The sequence below is a fragment of the Glandiceps talaboti genome, chromosome 8 (genome assembly GCF_964340395.1).
Source record: "Glandiceps talaboti chromosome 8, keGlaTala1.1, whole genome shotgun sequence".
Taxonomy (NCBI): domain Eukaryota; kingdom Metazoa; phylum Hemichordata; class Enteropneusta; family Spengelidae; genus Glandiceps; species Glandiceps talaboti.
This window is the reverse complement of record NC_135556.1, coordinates 18116112-18132901: the sequence shown is the minus strand read 5'-3', so window position 1 is coordinate 18132901 and position 16790 is coordinate 18116112. Positions and strand designations below refer to the sequence as shown.

At 35.3% G+C, this 16790-nt stretch overlaps 1 protein-coding gene across 1 annotated transcript in view; it reads right to left on the bottom strand.

The window, feature by feature from the left end:
* Nucleotides 1–2938: 2938 nt before the first annotated feature.
* Nucleotides 2939–16790, bottom strand: part of LOC144438491 (F-BAR and double SH3 domains protein 2-like) — a 34049-nt gene continuing 20197 nt past the window's right edge. Inside the window, exons 8-19 of the mRNA XM_078127528.1 lie at nt 16157–16279; nt 15255–15350; nt 14249–14401; nt 13547–13682; nt 12902–13020; nt 12332–12502; nt 11740–11823; nt 11325–11511; nt 10313–10518; nt 9321–9495; nt 8647–8741; nt 2939–4485 (exon numbers count right to left, since the gene is read on the bottom strand). Of these exons, the coding sequence (XP_077983654.1) occupies nt 3568–4485; nt 8647–8741; nt 9321–9495; nt 10313–10518; nt 11325–11511; nt 11740–11823; nt 12332–12502; nt 12902–13020; nt 13547–13682; nt 14249–14401; nt 15255–15350; nt 16157–16279 (2463 nt within the window). The 3' untranslated portion in view covers nt 2939–3567. The remainder of the gene's footprint in view (nt 4486–8646; nt 8742–9320; nt 9496–10312; nt 10519–11324; nt 11512–11739; nt 11824–12331; nt 12503–12901; nt 13021–13546; nt 13683–14248; nt 14402–15254; nt 15351–16156; nt 16280–16790) is intronic.

Below are 16790 nucleotides of genomic sequence, written 5' to 3'. Positions count from 1 at the left end.
GCCTAGTATCTGACACATAGCCAACAGTAACAGTTGCTGTGTGCTTCAAACAAGTGTTTATTACATAATCACTTTTTACTACATAATTACACTACACATTTGCAACTACAAGAAATGCTCAATATATTATAGAATTCTGATTTGAAGCCTATCTTTTTGGAGTCAATGTCTCAGCGATTTATGTTTACTTTGTGAAATTCTAAATCACATCAAACTTCATCAATCATGCAATTTGTACACAAATATCTCATACAAATCAATCTGGCAATAAAATAAAAATAAAGGAAACCCCAATGTAAACATTTTCAAAACGAAACATTTGCCCCAAAACTAATCACCCCCTGAAGCCCTCTAGGCTACAATACATAAATTGTAAATATTAGAAATCAATAAAAACTTAGAGAGTGATAAAAGAAAATGAAAGGTCAAAACAAAATGAAAAGTCTAAATAACAATATAGTCCGACTGTCCAGTGAAATGAAGACATGTGACATGATTCTGTACAAGTACTATGAAATAAAACAATGGCAGATCAAATAACAACCTGGCTACGCAGGCTAAACAATGTACTGATATGTAAATACTGACTTAAGTGGACATACTAAAACATGTCAAATATGCAAATAGGTACCCAACAACCTAGGGGAGTAAAACATGTCAAATATGCAAATAGGCATCTGACAACCTAGGAGAGTAGAGTAAAACTTGTCAAATATGCAAATAGGTACCCAACAACCTAGGGGAGTAAAACATGTCAAATATGCAAATAGGCATCTGACAACCTATGGGAATGGAGTAAAACTTGTCAAATATGCAAATAGGTACCTGACAACCTAGTGGAGTAAAACATGTCAAATATGCAAATAGGTACTTGACAACCCAAGTGAGTGGAGTAAAATACGTCAAATATGCAAATAGGTACCTGACAAGCTAAGAGAGTGGAGTAAAACATGTCAAATATGCAAATAGGTACCTGGCAACCTAAGTGAGTGGAGTAAAACATGTCATATATGCAAATAGGTACCTGACAACCTAAGTGAGTGGAGTAAAACATGTCAAATATGCAAATAGGTACCTGGCAACCTAAGAGAGTGGAGTAAAACATGTCAAATATGCAAATAGGTACCTGACAACCTAAGTGAGTGGAGTAAAACATGTCAAATATGCAAATAGGTATCTGACAACCTAAGTGAGTGAATTAATACATGCCAAATATGCAAATAGCTACCTAAACAATAATTGAGTATAAATTATTATGTCAAATATGCAAATAGCTACCTGAACCATAAGTGGGCGAATTAATACATGCCAAATATGCAAATAGCTACCTGAACCATAAGTGAGTAAATTAATATATCAAATATGCAAACAGCTACCTGGACCTCTTCGTGAGTGAATTAAAAAATACCAAATTTGCAAGTAGCTACCTGAACACCTAAGTGAGTTGAATTTGAAAATAACATTTTGGATAAGCACATAGATGTGCCATAGGATTTTTAAATGTGAATACATGTATTTATATTTGTAACCCTACAAAGTGAGTAAGTTTAATAAAAGATGAGCAAACATACGGTACCAGTATTAAGTAAATCAACACACTAACTGGTAGAATGCAATGTTAATGTTTAAAGATTAAATCTGGTACACAGACATGCAAAAAGTATCTTATTACACAAACTGGAAAGAGTAGGTGTGTAGATATGCAAATAGTAACCTCACCCCTTAAGTGGCCTGACAAAAGCAAGTATACAGATATGCAAAATATATGTGGCACCTTATGTAAGTTGTATAAAGCAAGTTTAGATATGCAAACAGAATATAGACTGCCTATAAACCAAGGCATAGTATTATGATAATGAAATAGAGAGACATATTAACTTTCCTGGCCGACATATGCACACATATGGTTCTTGTTAGGCCTGTTAAGTTTGACCTACTGTGGTGTGATTGCAGAAAGTCACCAAATACAACAATTCAAATTGTATTTTATTGGTGTCTGTTAATTCCTTGAATGGCTATTTGTTATTTCATTACTGGCACAAAGTTGACTATGAATAAATATATTTTGGCTGAAAAATCCTACTATCCAACAACTACCTTACTCATATTACCCCAACTGAGTATTTCTGGACAGTTTGTCTTTCCCTTAAAACAATCATTGAAGATGACATCAAAATTCATCAGAAAGTTACTCAGGGAGATAAATTTCAACAGAGGTAACATGTTTTGGCAAAACTGTGGTGGGAATAGAAACATGTTAAACTCTTCATTTATTGATAATACTGTACAACATACATATTAAATTACTAACTGTGGTGTTTTCTAAAACATAAATGTTCTGTCTAATGTCAGTCAGAAACTTCTGGTCATTCTGATTAATAAAATACAGTTAAACATATATCAAACTATATAACTTCTCTTGCTTTTTTTTTTTTTACACAAACTACTATCCAGTGTGTTTTCCACTAATTAAAATTATAGGAAGGTGTGAATATATGATGACAGCAGACTAAGTCACAACACAGGCAAAGCAAGTAGCTTTTTGAGTATAAGGTATTACAACACATATGGGGTATATACCTCAGAAGGTATCACCATAAGAAATTCAGAATGATGGCAATCCCGGACAGATAAACAATCTGTACTCAAATGTTTCACTTTAGGGCTTCACTGTGTTTGCGAGTAATACTCCTTTTCAGCTCAATGTTTGGACAGTGTTTCCTTCATAACATGAAAATTACTGAAGCTGTAACAGAGGGATAAACATTATACCTGGCCATCACAATGAATTGATAAATGACTGCAGCAGCTAACAGGTACAGACTATTAAATCGAAGGGTGTGTGTCTGGCTTTGTAGTCAGGTGTTGTTTTTTCTTTTTTTTTTCAATTTAAATTGTTATTTCTGATATTAAAGATTTTAATTTGCTGTTTATTCTTGACTACATAGCTACTCATATGCCAACCAATCAATTCTTGTACAACCATACATTTTACATGGTTTATACACTAAAAGTGACGTCATTTGAATTTCTGGGAATTTTCAGGAGTTTTGATTTTATTTGCCAAAATTGTTTTTACAGCAAACTTATAAATACTAAATACTGGCACTGCACAAATGTAACATACTGCATTGTTGTTGTTGTTGTTGTTGTTGTCGACAAACATTTTTAGCAAAGTGGTAACACAGGGCTAACACAAATGAGCTTACACATACCTTGTTAAAACCAAAGCACTATGCCCTTGCCTGAGTGAGGGCGCTAATGTAGTTTGCTAAAGTACTTCTTACCTATATTTGGTTTCTTTTAAGTATCAAATTGTTCTTATCAAGTCAGGAAGGGAAGTGGAAGTATCATTAATTCCTATAAACAGTTCTATTTAAACATAAACTATTTATTTGCATGAACTCTAAAGATTCAATGATTTTCATGCTGTTACTCTGGCAGAGTGTACAACACTGAGTTATAATAACAGCGTGACTTATTTGTAATACATACATACTAATATACAATATTATATTCTAACACCTATATTTTAGTTTGTAAGAATGCATATACTTGCTGCTTCGTTCACACTAATGTTAACTGTCTTTGTTTTGACATGGCGTGTTGTTGTTCTGGTGAGGACTGTTGTTCTTCTAGAAAGTGTTGGTCGACAGTCTCTAGGTCAATGGGTCTACGGCGTTGTTGTGTATGCACTTGATGTATAGATGGTTGATAACCAGTACCTGTTACATCAGAGTTGGGTCGTTCTTCTTGTCGCTGTATTTCTGATTTTTCATTCTGTATGTCACGGTGCTGTTCTTGGTGATGAGGTTGCTGTTCTTGGTAGTGATGCTTCTGACTTGGGCGTCTTTCAACTGACTTTGATTGTTGCTGTTGCTGTTGCTGGTCTGTATAATGCTGGTGGTGGTGGTGGTGGTGGTGGTGGTGCGGATAGTGGTGCTGTTGCTTCACTGCGTAATGCTGACGGTGTTGATTCTTTTGTTGGTATTGTTGAGTCTGCTGCTGTTGCTCTTTCTGCTTCCCATGTGCTGCAGCTGCAGCTTCTTCCTGCCGCTGCTTCCATTCAAGTAATCGTTGCTTCTGCATCTTCAACTGCAACAGTTTCTGCTGCTGCAACCTTTGTTGTTGGAGCTTGTCTCTCTGTTGCTGCTCCAACTCTTGTTCCTTCTGCAGACTTTCTTCTCGTTCCCTCTCCATATTTTGTTGCTGCATGATCTCTGTGTCTGGCTGTTGGATATTTTCTTCCTGACTCAGCTCAACGTTTTCCTGTCGTTTTTCTGGCTCTGGTTCTTCTCCTTGTTCTTGGATGGTCTGAGGTAGATTATCTGGCTGTGAAGTCTGGGATTTTCTTCTTTGTAAGTAGTTATTCTTATTGTCATTGTTATGCATTCCTAGATCTCTAGCACTGTCTGCAGATTTGCTTCTGAGTAACACCTTCTTATCTGTGCTACCTGGGCCAGGTGGGGGAGGAGCGGAACGAAACTGCACACACAAAAAAGAAAAACTATTTGTTAACATATCGTTACCATATATGAAGACTAATTTTACTCTATATCTGCTAGAGATTACAAGCCACTGTTTAAAAGTTAACTACATTTGGCAATTATACAAATTATAGGAATTATAATTCTGGAGGATTTACATATAAACTTTTAAGCAGGATGTAGCAAACTGGAAAAATTATACACATATATGTTGCATAAACTCTATAAATACATTAGAATAGCATCTTAAGGTAACATTATTTTAAAACTGAAAATATTTGATTCATCGTAACACTCAAATCTCAGCTGTAATTCCTTCTGAAAATTACTTCTCTTTTTTTTTTTTCTTTTTTTAAACTGCATTTATTTGTTACAAACTTTCAAATGTTGGTCTCCAGCAAACACACATTTTGGAATTGTCAATAAGTGGAAATAGTAAATTGAGCTGATACCGTAACCTGTGTCTTGCTTGATGACAGAATAATGCATTCACCATGCTATGCAGGCAAGAATTACATTGTAGTCTTGCAAGGAAGTTAGACATGCAAACAAGTATAATCACATGCATCAACATTCTACAATTTTCAATTCCATAATTCTAATTTCTACAGCTTTCCCTCGTTTCAGTGTGAAATCTATAATATTCACATTTTCTTTTTATGAATTATTATAACATCTTTTGTGTACTATTAGTAACATAACAATCAAATGGACCATATTACAATCCTGGTAGTTGAACCTTTGGTTTCCTAAGATAGAAACAAAACTAAAAATATTGTTGCAACATGTTGATACAACAGTGGTAAGCTATTGAATGGATGTTTGTTTAATTATAGTCTCAGTACAGAAGCGTCTCTGAAAACTAGTTTATTTAGAGTTACATGAACTTGCAGTGTACTGTTTTGGGACTTCCATTGTTTACGTTATCTTGATCACAGGGTGATTAGAATCACACAACAGAGGATCTGCTATCCCCCACTTGTATAATCTACCACACTGAAGAACAATAGATTTAGTTTGTGTCTATCTTAGTAAACCGAAGGCTGGATTACCAATGTTGTAAAAGTAGATTAAAAATCATAGCTGACTTTGTCACGAATACATTCACTAATGGTTTTACAAAGCTCTTCAGACATGCCAATTCTGTACAAGTTACACTTTATATAGTCTACTGCAATAGGCTGGGTAGTAACAATGTATCACTTTATATAGTCTACCGCAATAGTCTGGGTAGTAACAATGTATCATTTTATTTAGTCTACAGCAATAGTCTGGGTAGTAACAATGTATCATTTTATTTAGTCTACAGCAATAGTCTGGGTAGTAACAATGTATCACTTTATATACTCTACTGCAATAGGCTGGGTAGTAACAATGTATCACTTTATATAGGCTACTGCAATAGGCTGGGTAGTAACAATGTATCACTTTATATAGTCTACTGCAATGGGATGGGTAGTAACAATGTATCACAATTACTTGTATTTTGTTTTCAGTTGTTATGAGTTTGTGTGTCTGAAGTGTTGTCCTTATCTACCAATATCAACCAAGATCAAAATAAATTTGTGAAACAAACTTTTTTGGTGAGCTTAGCTGAAATTGGCAGTAAGTTGATGACTACTTTATCATCATTACTGTAAGTGCATGAAAATATTGACTGGACATGCCCTCAAAAAAGACATGACCCATGTTGATATCCTTCTCTTGTACATCACAACTGGGTAACCCTGTTTTACATGTTGCAATAAATTATGTACAATCTCAGACAACTGAAAGAATACTTTAGTTGTCCGAGGTACAACGCAAGACAATATTTCCCTGAGTTCTAAAATCTGCTGAATACATTCATGACAAACCCAGCTATGACTGTATTTCCCTGTACCACAGATAGCATTGACTGCAAATGATGCATATGACACATAACTATGTGAATTGTGATTATGTGGATGGGTGACACTTCTCAAACAACATGTGCTACATTTGTATACCATGAGTTGTGAGAACATATAAACAAATCGCAGTAGACATTCGCTTGATATTACTACACTTAGGTTATGGTTAATCTACATACCAGTGCATTTCTTTACTGGACATTGTTTTCTAAAATCTCTGAGCCACTAAAAATCACGTCAGAGACTTGTCTTCCTGTTAATTTTTTGAGATAGTAACATCACAACAAGTCTCAGAAATACTATCAATAAACTGTCTACCCAAATCTTTCCTTAAGTCTGTCTCAAAAATTGTCTTAAATTGTAATTATGATGGCTTCCATTGCAGGAAGTCTGTACAATACAATGTGTCGTACCAGCATATCAGATTAGGGTTGAACAACACAACCTATCATAGTCTTCCAAGCACAGTATATTTATATTTGCCATCCAGCCACCAGTCATAATAATTGCTACTCATGGTCATAGACATAGGGGAGGTAGAGATACGGATGGCCTAACTTAATTGTATGCTGCTTATTGTAATACCCTAAAAATGTTAATTTTTTTTAATGTTTTAAAGAAGTAAGGTGTATCTGTACATGATGATAATATTTTCAATTCATAATCATATTTTAACAGTTTGAATGACTTAGAAATAATTAAAATCAGAAGGAAACAGGACAGTCTGTTCTAGAGTAAATCCCTGTGAGAATTCAAGATGGTAACTGTCTGAACCTGGTTGTCTTCATCAATACATGATATTCATGTACAAAAATGACAACATACTCATATACTTGTACAACAGTGATTCCCTTTACCTGTTGACCTTTAACCTCACTTGACCCTTAACCTTACACTGACCTTTAATCTGCTATTCACAGTCTGAGAGAAAAGTCATACAACACTAAATTACATTGTAGTGCAAAGTGTTAGTATAAGTGCAGTGTTATACAAAAAAAAAAAAATTAATTAAAATTTTAACACACACAGCTTAGATGTTTATCAATTGTTAGTGATATCACAGCAATATATTGACAACAAAGGTGAAATGGACATATATACCTTTACTGGGTGGAGGTGGTGCTGTCCGGCACTGTAACAAAAATGAATGAAGATAACACAATGAAAGCAAAGATTGACATTCACTGAAGCACCACTATTGTGACGTCCCATCATTTCTAATCTACCAACATTCAAGTCAAAACAAACGACAAAGAAAATTTTTAATGCAACGAACACAGACGTAGAAGTATCAAACATTACAAAACATTGACGTGGAACAAGTTTAGCTCAAATTATAATTCTGAACAAAAACATTTAGCAATAGAAGAGTTTTGACTGTTGAGCTCAAGAAACAGCCATGTCATTCTACATGCAAAGTGCAAAAACTAGGTATTATTCACTACCAGATTATTCCTAGCTTAAAATTTATTTTGTTTTAGTAAACTGGAAGCAAATATTATTTGAGACAAAACTAGACAATCAAGCACTGTTGAAACATAGAGGCATATGCTGACAACACAACAGCAAATGGGCCATAACTGCAATGATACATATCTGAGATGCAGCATTTTGAATGCATGACTGCAATGATATACATCTGAGATGCAGCATTCTGAGTCATAACTGCAATGGTATACATTTGAGATGCAGCATTCTGAGTCAAAACTGCAATGATATACATCTGAGATGCAGCATTCTGAGTCATAACTGCAATGGTATACGTCTGAGATGCAGCATTCTGAGTCATAACTGCAATGGTATACATCTGAGATGCAGCATTCTGAGTCATAACTACAATGGTATACATCTGAGATGCAGTATTTGGAGTCATAACTACAATGATATACATCTGAGATGCAGTATTTGGAGTCATAGCTGCAATGGTATAGATCTGAGATGCAGTATTTGGAGTCATAACTGCAATGGTATACATCTGAGATGCAGCATTCTGAATGCATGACTGCAATGACATGCATCTGGATGCAGTATTCTGAAATGCATGACTGCAATGGTACACATTTCAGCATTCTGAGTCAAAACTGCAATGGTATACATCTGAGATGCAGCATTCTGAGTCAGAAATGCAATGGTATACCTCTGAGATGCAGCATTCTGAGTCATAACTGCAATGATATACATCTGAGATGCAGTAATCTCAATGCATGACTGCAATAACATGATATTTTGTACAGACACACACACAGTGACTGTGGACTGAGACTTACCGGTTTGTTTCTATTATGAGTTGGACTCTGTGGAGCTGATCTGGCTTGTTCATATGTTGGTGTTGGAAGTTTGTCGTAACTTTTATAGCTTTGTTCTGTGGAAGAAGAATGCAAATCAGTGTAGAATACATCAATCTCTAGCTACAGACTTCTCGACTATGTCTTCTCGACAAACACTTAGCCATGTCTGAATTTTATGATCAGCCCTTTTCTTTTGATATACAGTTCACCCTGATGGAGTTTGGAGGGATGTCACCATACAAAACCTACACTTCATGGAGGGAGGAAGACTTGGTGTGGGCTACTGAAATATCATAAACATAAATGATATGATGAACTGGCAGGCTTTCTTGTATCAATGTCTGCATTCTTTGTCTGACACACTTGTAGCATAAACAGAAAACAGTAACTATTTGTACACTGACATGTAAGCAAAATGATCACAGAATTAACAATTAATCAAGTGATAAAATAATCAAAGGGATGGATCATAATCCCAAGAGCATTTTCCAATCGTGAGAAGAAAGAACACTGTGGACATGTACAATCTTGAAATTAAGGTTTGGGTATGATTGACTATTTCTACAAAAAGACACGTATGTTAAGACAATAATTTGTCAAGACATTTGATAAGTTTATCAGGGACATGTTAATGTGAATGTTGTACTACATACCAGTTATGTTAACAGAGGCAGGTCTGACCCGCTCCTCAGGAGATGCTAGGTTATCCTGCATGGATTTTCCATACTCTACAGTTAGTGAGTTAGGTCGAACTAAGGTTGATGAGGACTGTGGAGGTGGCATGGATGGAGGGATGAAGACGGAACTTATTCCAGAACTGGACGTGGTCTGCTAACAAAAAATACAGGAATACAGACATCTCATGAATAATACAAAAAAACAGACACTTGAAGATGATCATTTTGAACCATAATTTGAAATTGCTGCTTCATAAAAGTTTAGTTTCTGAGTTTTACATAGACTGACATACACTGAACCAGGCATGTAGATATTCCCATCAATCTAGACTACTTCAAAAGAAGTGACACTCACAGCATAGATAAATGAACAGTCATAGAGATGTTGGTGACACTCACAGTACAAACAAAGGAACAGAGTGATGGTGATATTGGTCAACAAAAACATTTCCTTTAGTTAAAGTGGCCATATAGAATGAGAATTGGTTATTTATTTATTTTTTTTAAAATTTATGCAACAATTTTTTCACGGCTTCCTACTGTGAAACAATATTGACAAAGTCTGTGTTTGCAACTAAATATATTGCAAAAGGCTAAAAGATTGTGTAAAAAGTTTGTTATTGTATGTACAGTAACAAACATTTTAGGATTAAAGCATTCACATTTCAACCTCTATCCTACCAGGTCCCCAATTATACATCTGGGTTGACTGAGGCATAATCATGGTTCAAATCTTGCCCGAAGACTTTAACCATTCAGAAACAGACAACAGTGACAGGACTCAAACCTGCATCCTGCAGATTCCAAGCTGGCCACTATAACCATTTGACCATCATGACTCCCATTTGCCCATCATCACTCAAAATAAAGGCGTTTTCAAGAAATTCAACATTGGAATCCAACTCTATGGTAACCATTAGTGGTATTTTTGAAAGCAAAGACTTCACTACTAAGACTATATTACTTACACCTGGGGTTTGTACATCGTTTTCTTCTACCTCTTCAACTACAAGTGATGGGAACACACCTACTTTACCATTCAGTTCACCTTCCCAGAAACCATCATCCACACCATTCTCATCTTTTCTGGTGATTTTGATCAGTTGTCCCTCACTGAATGAGAGTTCGTCGTCAGACACACCACTATAATCATACAGTGCCCTGGCCATGCACACTGAAACATTAACAGTAACTGTCGCTGTAAAATGTACTCCAGTTCAATGCAATCTTCTGGACCAAGTACTCGGCAAATACTAGTCTCAAGTTATCTCAAAGGAAAGTTATTAACTTGACTATACACTTACATGTAATTTGACACTAACAAATATTATGATTGTCAAGTAACATGGAAGTATACAGTGATATTGTAATATATAATGGACCGTGCCTTCATAATGCTAGGAAATTGGTACATTCTGAGTATTGGCTAGGGGAGTGTTACGATTCAAGTCCCTGGCCTGGCCTGATCAAAGCACACCCAGTTTCAATATAATCATAACATGATCTAGCTATGCTATGGTAACAAAATTTTGTGTCTGTATGAACCGTGTAGCTATTAGCATTAAAGTGGGACAAGCTGAGTTTATAAGTTTTTAACTCGAATGAAAATACTTACACAAAAGTAAAACCACATTCTAAGATAATGTTGATGTTGATGCATATCTTCTAAAATGTTACAATTGTCTTCTGGAATTGTTAGAACAGTTGACTGCATGTAGAAATTTCCTGAGCATTTTCTGATACATATCATAAATTACATGATCAGATTTTTATGAGTTATACCTAACTACCAAGTTTGAGGTCAGTCAATTACAAGTGGTGGCTAAGTGTTCTTCAGTACTTAGGTACAATAATGAGAGTACGTTCTAAATATGCAGTAAAAACGACACCTAAAGACTATAACTCAGCTTGTGCCCCTTTAAAATACATAATATTCATATAAATATCAAATACCATTCTGCTTCAATAACAGCTTCTTACCACTTGGTGTGCCGGGATCCGATCCCATTCCGGTGGTGGCAACCCGTACTTCCATATCCGTTACAGATGATGTAGTCGAAGTATAGGAGGAAGGTTCAATCTGTGATGTTCCTACATGCTCTGTAGGTTTATTAATGTCTACATAGGCCTCAGGGAAGTATCCTACATCACCAGCTGCATTACGACCCTGAAAGACAAACAAAATTTTGTCATGGGTTTTATGCATACAGTATTTTTTACACTTTGCACATCTGAGAACATTATAAGTAAAGCAGCTACACCTGAAGCAATCAAGTGTACAAGATGTAACTTTAAAAATGCAAAAAATATATATGCTTAAATCTATTTGTACATATTACATATACCTTCATCAACACACCCGTACATAGATATCGTCTGCTATAGCATTACTTACCCTAACCCAGCCGTCACCTTCTGATTCCTCTATAATCTCAAGATTCTCACTCTGTTTGATACTCAGTTCGTCCTCTCGTTGAGCCTGTCAAGTACAATAGAATGTATTCTTTGAATAAAGTGTGCCCCCTAGAGACTTCTTGTGTAGTAATGTGGATGAACAAATCACTTGAATTTACCACAGACAGCTTATATTAACACAAAGATGCATACATGTAAAACATGTACAGTAGTGGCATTGTACACTAATTAACTAGACATACAAAGGTATATTTAAACACACTCTCTCATACACATACACATGCACATACACATGTGCACACATGCACCAACACTCACACATATACATATATATACACACATGCAAAACAGTGGAGTACTAATGTTTGTGTTGTAGATTAGTCTAGCTGTTAGACCCTTGGGTAATTATTTCTGTTCACTTTAAAAGTGACCATAGCTTGTATAGTTCCAAAGGTGCTACTGAGACCTGGAGCTGCACGTCAGAGGTTCTAGCATCCTTGGCTTTTGTTTGTCAACCATCCAAGCACAGACCTTAGTAGTCTTAATACAAGATTAGCTGTAGGTGAACATACCTCGTAATCATAGAGTGCAACACATTGTACAGGGTACTGTTGTTTATCTGATGTAGGTGGCATTGGTGAGATCCTATCACCGTCAGTACTTGCATCAAAAGTGTCATCAAAACTGTCATTTAATGTGTTATCTGCCTCAGTGAACGAATCTGAACGATTCAAATCTTCATTCTGAAAATAATAGAAGAAATAAAACAATAATGAAACATAACTAATGAAAATGTCTACTCAGAGTTAAGAAAATTCTTGGAAGTCAGTCCTAAATTCTTGGAAGTCATTCCTAAATTCTTGGAAGTCAGTCCTAAATTCTTGGAAGTCAGTCCTAAATTCTTGGAAGTCAGTCCTAAATTCTTGGAAGTCAGTCCTAAATACTTGGAAGTCAGTCCTAAATTCTTGGAAGTCATTCCTAAATTCTTGGAAGTCAGTCCTAAATTCTTGGAAGTCATTCCTAAATTCTTGGAAGTCAGTTCTAAATTCTTGGCAACGTCTTGATTACCAGAATAATAATGAAATGGAAAATTGATGATAATTCAAGCGTGTTACAGTAGTAATATTATAAAGGCAACTTACAACACCAATTCCACTGCTTCCTGCTGAGTTACTTGATGTGTGGCTTCCAGTTCTACTAACAGAGTCATCTTCTTGCGCCACAGCTTCCTGTGCACTATTCAACCATTCATCAACATCAACTGTAAACAACAACAACAACAACAACAATGTTACATTACATGGGACAATACACAAGTATTTTTTATCACACTGACTGACTCCCATGAGGCAATGTAACCCAAAGCAAAGATCCCCAAAAGAGGGACAACTTCAACTTGATGTTTCGCTGAAATGACACGTAATGTAGGTGATGTAAAATCATGTAATAACTCTCCAGAACCGAAAGTTAATGAAAATTCCTTTATTTCCTGGAGTAGTGTTTCCTTTTCAGTTGCTTCGATGTCGTGCATGGAGATTCCAGGATCTTCGTTGAGTTTTCACAGTCAACTAACATTTACGGTCAATGAGTTTTGTAGAAGTAAACTGTAGTTAATTTCACAACAGACATTATTTTAAACAATTTCCATTACTATCAAGTGGTTTGAATTTTGAGGACTTTGAAGGCGTGAATGACCCTGATTTGAATTTTGAGGACTTTGAAGGTGTGAATGCCCCCCGTTGTTAAAAAAGTGATAAAAGTTGCCTTACAAGAGAGCTATTGCTTACTTTCTGTACTACGAAGACATTCTAATTTAGCTTCTACTTTAAGTTTGGATGTCTCTGACTTTCTCAAATGGCTCTTCAGTTCGTCTAACTTCTGTTCAGCTTCTGATGGTTGGCTATTTTCTTGACTTTCAGAGGCCTTTAATATAAACAAATATAATATTGTCAAAATACTTATATGTATTTGAATCACCAACACAAATGTTTACTGTAACTATGAAAATCACAAAACCTGAAACAAAAAACGTGTCTACACAAATCTCACTATAAACACTGTTACATTTCTGTGATGACAGAAATATAGTGACTGAGAGGATAATCTTCTGCAAGGGTCTGAGTAGCCAACATAGATCATTCTCTGGTTGCTAGTAACATGAAGACTTGTTTACAATGAGCATTCACGTTACCACTTTAACAACAACGCTCCACTCAAAATTTCCTCACATAATTACAACATTCTGTAGCTAGCTTGTATACATATTAATCTATGTCCATAGTACCCAGGCTTGACTGTATTAACATGGAAAGGGTACTAAAATCTAGCCTATGTTAATAACTACCCTGAATGAACTTGTTGTAAGTGTCTGTTGAAAACAGATGACTGTGATTACCCGAGCGAGGGTGCTAACACAGCTCAACATAGTACTAGTTTTCAAGTCACAAACAGTAAACCCAGCCAACATATACTGAGATCTCTATACTTACTCTGAATGTAGTTGTAACAAGTGTCTGTACACCAACTATTTTCTTCTCTAAATCTTTAATAACTTTGTTTTCTCTGGCCACTTTGGTCGCCCACTTTCTGGCCTCTTTGTTGAAGTGAAGATTGAGGTTTTCTTCAAGACATAGAGAACTGACCTATTATCAAAGACACATGACACTATTATGACACAAGTAGCAGCAAATGAGTATTACATTATTACATATCATGTACTTAAAGGATTATTTGCACTGGTGCATGTGCATACTAGTAGTATTTGCACTGCAGGGCAATACCAAAAGCAGTATTGCATTACTGACTTAGGTTTACTTAGGTGTTTTCTGAACGCAGGCTTTCCAGCCTATATATTCAGATCCGTCTGGTCTGGAATTCTGTTCTGCTTGAATTTAGCTTTGTAATTATACTTGATATCTAAGTTTTTCCAGTGATTGTCCAGGTGTTGTTTAAATAAGTTAATAGTTGGTACTGTGACTGTACTGTTTGATAGTGAGTTTCAGGGATCAACAATGTAGTTTGTAAAGGAGTATTTATACCTCTATGCAAATGAGGGCACGACCATTCATTTTACCTGAAAGCCCATGATTGCATAGTGTCATTCTTACAAAAATATTGGCTGTCTTGGATAAAGATATGTAAGAATAACAGAAACCATTTCAGCATTTCAGCAAGCATTATATTGTGGGTACTCAAGTATTTGCACTCATGCTTGCAGTGTTTTCTGATGCACTTTCACATTTTACATACATTTATTTCATTTAACGTCCAAGTTTTTATTAACCACAGTAAATTCACAAATCATCATTCATGATTAATAAAGTATAATAATAATATTAATATTCATTTATACAGGATAGTTTTTTAAGTTGTCCTCGTGTCTTTGAGTTGAATTTATGTTACTTGTAGCCACAAGCATATCTAGGTACAAAAGTAGTCACACACATACAAGGTAGTTATATACTCAATTACAAGAGAATCTAATATATCACGTACCTGGTCACCATCAACTGGTTCAAACATGTAATATGGGATATCTGTAAACGTGGTGTTCTCTTGCAGAAAACATTGTAATTCATAATTTCTGCTGACCTGTGTAACATATAGACAAGATTACATCAAATTTTTTAACAAAATATTTCTGTATCATTAAGCAAAAAAAAAAAAAAAAAAAAAAATTGTGTGTAGCTGATAACATGGCCTCAGAAAGTAGGGTTAGTAGGGATTTATTCTATTTTATTTTATTTTATTTGATCGTTTTAATTTTTTTATTTTTTAAAATATTGCTTCGACCCAAAACAAACAAAATGTTGGTCAGAATACCCCTTCTTTGATTGTTTGAAGAAATATGTACTGATATCACTGGGGAAAGAAAACAGCTGGCATGTAGGTCACAGAAGACACAGAATTTCTTATCTTTTCCTATTTTATTGTTTTAAAAAATGTTTCTAGGTTCAGTCAGCCTCAGGTTATCGGAAACACACAAATATTTTTTATTTGGCCTTACATTTACTTGTTATCTTAGGAGATCTATGATGCAGACAAAGATAACATGTATGTACTTGTAATATACAGTGTCCCCTTATCCCCTACTACTGGGGTTGGGTAGGGTGGGGGTGACTCGCAACAAACCCCAATTTCTATCATTTTGATCCACAACTATTTTCTTTGTGTCACTAGAGGGCACACATTTTATGACTGCTTAGTGCTAACAAAAAGAATCACTACTAAGCCAAAAATATCTCACAATGTAAAAGGTACCATCTATCTTAAAGTATAACACAACACCTGTTGCCATAGAAACATGTGAAATGAGTCCAAATGAATAGTTACACTGAAATGTTCCCTGTCACTTGTTTGTACTTTTAGACTATCTATTAGTATTACAGTCAACTCACCTTATCAGCATCAGCTAGCACCTTGTTAAAACAATTCTGTGTGTAAGTGGATGTTGCTACTTCTGAAGAACTCAATGCACGAAAATACTCTTGAAATTTGTTATATACATTACCGTCTAGTGTCTGAAGAAAGAAAAGAACACATAAACTTCAGTTAAACTATAATCTGACAAATATTGACAAAGTATTGCATATTATGACTGCCAGACCCGAATAAGAACTGAGGCCAGAGGTGGAAAAGTCTTGGGAGTTGTAGAGTTGTGAACAGCGCCCTCAAGTGGTTGAAAAGACCCATGTTATTGGTATTTTTATTGGAACACAATCAAAGTTATGTAATCAATTGTTTGTTCTGTCACTTAGGAAAACAAACAGAAGAATAAAATCAGAAGGGACAAAATCTAATGTACTTTGTTCAGAAAGTACAATAAACAATACACTTGAGGCACAAAATTGGCAATTTTTAGTTTAGTTTTTTCAAATTGTGTATGACCAGGAGAAGTGGAATAGATGTGTAATTTTGTAATAGTTAATATGCGGATACTAGTTTTCATGACTAACTTTTATGACCAGCTGTGAATGGGCATGGCAAATCAATACCTAGTCATACCTATAAAGGGAGAAACTGGTCAAGACA